At 34.3% G+C, this 6,000-nt stretch overlaps 1 protein-coding gene across 1 annotated transcript in view; it reads left to right on the forward strand.

The window, feature by feature from the left end:
• The window catches only part of LOC137922899 (Krueppel-like factor 3), an 83,346-nt gene extending 78,648 nt beyond the window's left edge, over positions 1 to 4,698 (forward strand). The window contains exons 6-9 of the mRNA XM_068766007.1: positions 1,700 to 1,769; positions 2,317 to 2,394; positions 2,974 to 3,389; positions 4,492 to 4,698. Coding sequence (XP_068622108.1) covers positions 1,700 to 1,769; positions 2,317 to 2,394; positions 2,974 to 3,389; positions 4,492 to 4,664 — 737 coding nt within the window. The 3' untranslated portion in view covers positions 4,665 to 4,698. The remainder of the gene's footprint in view (positions 1 to 1,699; positions 1,770 to 2,316; positions 2,395 to 2,973; positions 3,390 to 4,491) is intronic.
• Positions 4,699 to 6,000: the final 1,302 nt, after the last annotated feature.

The following is a 6,000-nucleotide window of genomic DNA, read 5'->3' on the forward strand; positions in this document are numbered from 1 at the left end:
GTATAAGAAAGAAATACATAGCATTAAAAGCATAATAAGCTTATATTATTAAACAAACAAATTCGGTTAATAATTATAATATATGATGCATAAAACTAAGTATGGCTTACAATTTTGGTCAAAATATTATTCATCAAAGTCGTCAAAGTGTTCGGCTCACCGTTCAAAGAGCAGAACCAATTTAACAATTTTTTTTGTTCATTTTTCGTTCAGGCATGTAAAAGGTTTTGGCGAAAAAAAATTGAGACCAAAGTAATTTCGTTTTTACAAATTATAAGGTAATTTAAAACACCTGTCTGTGGCTATCAAACACTTGACGTCAATCAAAACTAGAAAAATTTTGCAATGAAATCAAACAATCAATGTCGTGTATCATAGAATATTATAATGAAAAGATACTGACATAATTATATGTATACAAAACAAAAATAATATTTTTGGATGTAATCGTTGATAGTTTCGAATATCTTGAGTCAATAAATTATATGATCACGGCATGCCAGTAACTTCTGTCAGTACGAACTCTGTCGGAGCAGCAAGTTTCTCTATGTTATGGGAAAAGAACATTACCGCACGTAACCATTAGCAATGTCGCTCGCCGTGGTTCATTTCACCGTATAAGCAATAATCATAAGTAATTGCCAATTTACGGTCCATCCACGACGGGATTGGTGCAGCTCTGCGGCATCTAATGCTCGTGGCTCGTAACGGTGTGTCGTTAATGATCAATTTTTAACTCTGTAACAAGTTTCTTGATTTGCAGCATTCATCAGATGCCTAAATGTTACTATTCATTTTAACTTCAATTTATATATTTTTACAAGATCATACTAGATAGCGTTGCCACAGTTTCTTTCGCGACTTTTTCAACCAACCGCACTTTCGAATTTTAATGACGCTCCAGATATATATTTAAGTTATTATATAAAAACGTGAAAATATATTCAAACGGATCTGTTTATATAAACAAATAATACCAGTATAATTTTTTACAAAGCCGTTCTAGCCAAGGTGAGCAAAGATGCAACAATGCTTACAGGAAACCTCAGTTAGATTGTTGAAGTATTATGAATATGTATTAACCAAAAACCTTCGATTTTAATTCGTTGCAGCCAACGCTGTATCAATAAACATATGTGTAACACTATTAATAATTCTTGAAATTAACGAATTATTTTGTTTTCGCATTTTGCAGGCTTTTATAACGTGCATATAAATATTCAGACCCACCTGGGCATTTGTTATATAATATAATTGTATGTACGTTATCCGAGTAATTTCTCTACTTTTGACTTTTTTTAATTATTTCGTGGCAAAGATAGGGGACGCAGTTGTATATACCTAAATGGCTGTTGCTACCAGTAAAAAGAGTTAGTATTTGTAGGTTTTTTGTTTTTTTTTTTTTTTTATTCGAGACTATACTATACTGATCGGCACCGGCTTTTCCAATTGATTTCATTTAACACTGGTTAGAAGCGACCTGCATCCACGCTAGCAAATTCGTCTGCCCACGTTAGGGAAGAACGTTTTACACTCCGCTTCTCGATCCGTCGTCTCTTCGGCGACCATCTGTTCTGCGCACTATATTTAAGAAAAATGAATTAATGAACGTAATGTTATAGTAATGTAATAAAACTACTTTATTAGCTATTCGAGTCTCACGTAGTTTAATGTCTAGAATTTGATTTTTTTTTTTCAGAAAGCGCGTGTCCTACATCGTCAAAAGCAATAAGACAAGACGAGCCAACGTGCACACAGTTGCCTATTCAGTAAGTGCTGTTAATATAAATATATTGAATTAGTATTGATGATTATATATAAATATATATATATATGTATATATATATATATATATATAAATTATGTACGCTTTTAAAAGCCTATGAAGTTAACACTCTGAAATATGTTAAATCAATTTATTTCTTCTATACCTATGGGGCAGGTCAATAACTGCAGGCAGTACAAACTTCTGCAGCGACGGATAGTAAACAATAGACAATCATTAATTTTATGTAGTGATAGAAATTTTGACTACCCTTTTCCTTACCATATAATCATCGCTTTATTTATTATTTCCGAAATAATCGATTTTTTGAATAGGACTTACAATACAAATGAGCTATACATTCGCCCCGTTATAGCTATAATCAATCAAAGCCTGTATAACTAAACCATAAAGACGTAAAACTTCACAGCTGTTGCCAGACCGTAACCGCTATAACACCCATTAGATATGCCCAGTATTCATGCATTCGCAACTAAAGTACAACCAGATTTATTATCTGCAAATATTTAGAAAATGGTTTTTTTTTGCAGGACCAGTCATCAAGTACCGAAAATTAAAGTGGGGCCGGACCTCCGTAGCGCAAGAAAATACAGACATTTTATTAACAAGTGAGTATTTAATTTAATATGAAAGCACTTTATTAATTATTTTTGTTTAATACTTACTCTACCCCGCCGGCTTTGATTTTTATAGGCGACATGTTATATTATTACATTATGAGTATTTTTCTAAAATAAATATAGCCTGCGTTACTCTTTATTACATTAACTACCTTCCAGTATAAATCCCGTCAAAATCGAACCAGCTATTTCAGAATTCAGCCGGAACAAACAGACAATTAAAAAATTTGTTTTGGTATATGTACCGTCTTCATCTACATGTAGTAAAAAGCGGTTATTTTAATACTACAAATAGATACTTCAATTTTATTTAATTGTACAGATTTGCGTATCATTTAATGGCCAAATACTCAAGTTTTTTTATTTTATTAATTAAGTCTTTCCAACAGTTGTCTAGAAGAAAATATAGATTCCGGTAAGTCGAGTGGTCTTTGCACTTAATTTTTTTTTCTGTCATTTGTGATTTTATTCTATTTTTTGCCCTTTGGTATTATAGTAGGATAAATAAATAAATAGAAAAGTGAATAAACTTTCTAGAACTTAAAAATGTATTCTTCTTAATTTCAGATTGAGAGCTCCAATTCCACAACTGTCACCGCCGCAAATGACCGCGCGGACGAATCTGCAAGCATCCCTCGAAAGATCAATGAACAAGCCGCCATTTTTGCCACCGATGTTACCTTTCCCGATACCGCACACAAATCAACCCAACGTAACAGCTGACGTAGAAATTAAGAACTTTTTGCTCAACACGGCATTGCAGAACGCGCTAACCGGTTCATTAAACCAACTGACACAAAGAAAACCGTATACGAAACCTCCGACCGATGTTGTTAAGAAACCATGTATCGATAACGAATTTCTTAATAATAATAACGACGAAGCTCACGGTAGAAAGAGACTTCACAAATGCGACGTGGCGGGCTGTCACAAAGTGTACACGAAAAGCTCGCATTTGAAAGCACACAAACGAACTCACACAGGTAATTACAATTAATTAACTAAATACGAAGTAGCAGTAATTAGACTGTAGTAAGTAAAAAGACTGTATGCTAAGGTTTTTCACCAGTGGTCGTTTAAGATAGTGCTTATAAAAAGGCTCCTTGAAAGAAAACTAATGTATGACTATTCTCTGAGCTTCTCTGCGTAATCGAATCAGGTAAAGAGATCTGCGGAATAAACTAGGTCATTTACGTAGCTTAAACAACCCAAGGCCATTAAGGTAGAAAAATTCTGTAGTGGTGATAAGCCTGTAGACGCGGCGTAGGTATGTCGCTGTATGCGAACAGGATAAGACCGGTCATCGAGGCAATTCTTGGGGTAGGTTCCTATACATTCCAGTGATGATGATGATTACAGAAAATTAAAACCAGTTTTTTGAATGATTTATTATCAAATCATAATCTAATAATGTTAGAGTAATATATTATATTCAACTAGTAAAGTATTCTAAAGAATGTGAATGTAAATACTCTTCATTACAATGCGATGACACAATATGCTTCATCTCCTTATGTTATATACCTTTATTAACTACGGAGGCTTTATAAACGGAGCCAACGGAATATTTGTATTACTAATAACCAGAATAGAACTAATATCTCCGAACAAAGCAAAACTTTATACAATATCTTGCCTTATTAAGGTCATCGGAAGACGCTGGATGCAGTACACTGCCAATCAGCCTGTTGTAAATCTATGGAGGAGGCTTATGTCCAACAGTGGACGTCTTATGGCTGAAATGATGATGATGATGAAAATCTCTAATAACATCATACTAGTAGCTTCATTCATATGTCCTCTAGTTTAGATTGGGGTCATGGTTCCTAGTCAGTTATAATTCTTCTCATAATACACATTGTGACAGTAAATATAACAACCATGACTTTAAGAAGGTTCTAATTCTTGTATATGGTTGCACACTAGTGCTACCGAAATCGCTATACCACGCCAGCAGCATTGATGACGTATTGACGAAACATAGCGATCGAAACTGCTCGCCGTGCATACAACTATGGCGCGGTACAGCAGTTTCGGTAGCATGTAGACTTATCTATAAAATACTCGTCATTTTCTGCTATGCAGGTGAGAAACCATACTCGTGCGGCTGGGCGGGCTGCGAGTGGCGTTTCGCGCGCTCCGATGAGCTGACGCGGCACACGCGCAAGCACACCGGCCATCGGCCCTTCACCTGCCCACTCTGCCGCCGCTCCTTCGCCAGGTCCGACCACCTCGGCCTTCATATGAGACGTCATTGAAACGCAACCCAATTCCCTTAACATGTCATATTCGTTACATAAACTTGTACCAATTCGGTATACGTTTCTTTAACATCAAATCGGAGTTATAGGAGCTCTTTTAGGTACCACGAAATCATAATATTGATGTTTTTATAAATATTTAAATAAGCCGTGGAAAAAGTTTCTTCGCATTTTATATGAAAATTCGATACATATTTCTTCAAAGTTTATTTACATTTAACTATAGTATATATACGAGTATGTGTCATCTTGTAGGTTGGGGTGTAGTGATAAAAAAAATCGTTAATCTGGCAGTCTCTCTGTTGATGTAAATCTGATACTGCTTAAAGAATTCTGAAGAGACCGAAACCAGTGAAAAGTCAGGGTTATATGTTGAATGCATTATCACCTTCCAGCCAAACTCTCTTGATTTCTGTCGAGTGGCTAAAATGTGTGTGGTCTAGCGTTATGATGATGAAAGCCAGATGTTGGCAGTAGATATCCGAATCGAAGGTTCTACTAAATAAAAATATTAATTCACAGAAATTGAATATTTTATACTTCATGATAACGTGTTCTCTTTGTAATGCGATTGTAGTATATGAAGGGTCTGGAAATTTTAATTTACTCTGTGATTTGTATACATATAAACTGCTTTAGTCTTTCCAAAAACAGGGGTGTTTTGTACATAGAAAAATCCGAATTAATTCAGAATTTCTCAAGTTTTGGACTATAAAATATATTTGATGTTTCATTTATATAGATGTCTTAGAATTTCAATAGACAACTAAAAATGATTGGAGATGATCCATCATATAATTATGGTGTGAATGATATAAATATGAGTTTATTTAATAAATAGTTACTTGTTATACCAACGTTTGATATTTAAGGTAGAAACAGTTCTACTGGATGTGACGTATTGAATATAATTTTCATTTCTTTGACATTATCCATTATTCATTCCTATTGTTTCACAAGATTTAATTGAAAGAGTATAGAGAACTCTTATTATCTGAAACATATTATGACCTAAATAATACCGTGTTATTTTTACGTAGCTAAATATGTGAATGTAGCGTTCCTGTAATGTGTTCGTTTTTAAACATTGTGACACATTTTTATTACTACAACGCTCCTTAACAAATAGGTGAGGTTTTCATTTTTTAATTTAACAAAGGACGCGCCTGTCCTTTGTGAAGGGCTTGCTTCAACTGGTTGATGTGAAGACAATTTGGTAATATGATATGATTGTTCGACTTTGAAAAGTCACTATTTTTTGAAAGCGAACACATTATATAGCTTAGAAGTGAATCTAGTTCTCGTCGGAGTAGTATCAAATAACTGTTGTAAG

This window comes from Battus philenor, unplaced genomic scaffold, assembly GCF_028537555.1.
Source record: "Battus philenor isolate CCGP_79_NKW_IND1 unplaced genomic scaffold, ilBatPhil1.0.hap1 SCAF_20, whole genome shotgun sequence".
NCBI classification, from domain to species: Eukaryota; Metazoa; Arthropoda; class Insecta; order Lepidoptera; family Papilionidae; genus Battus; species Battus philenor.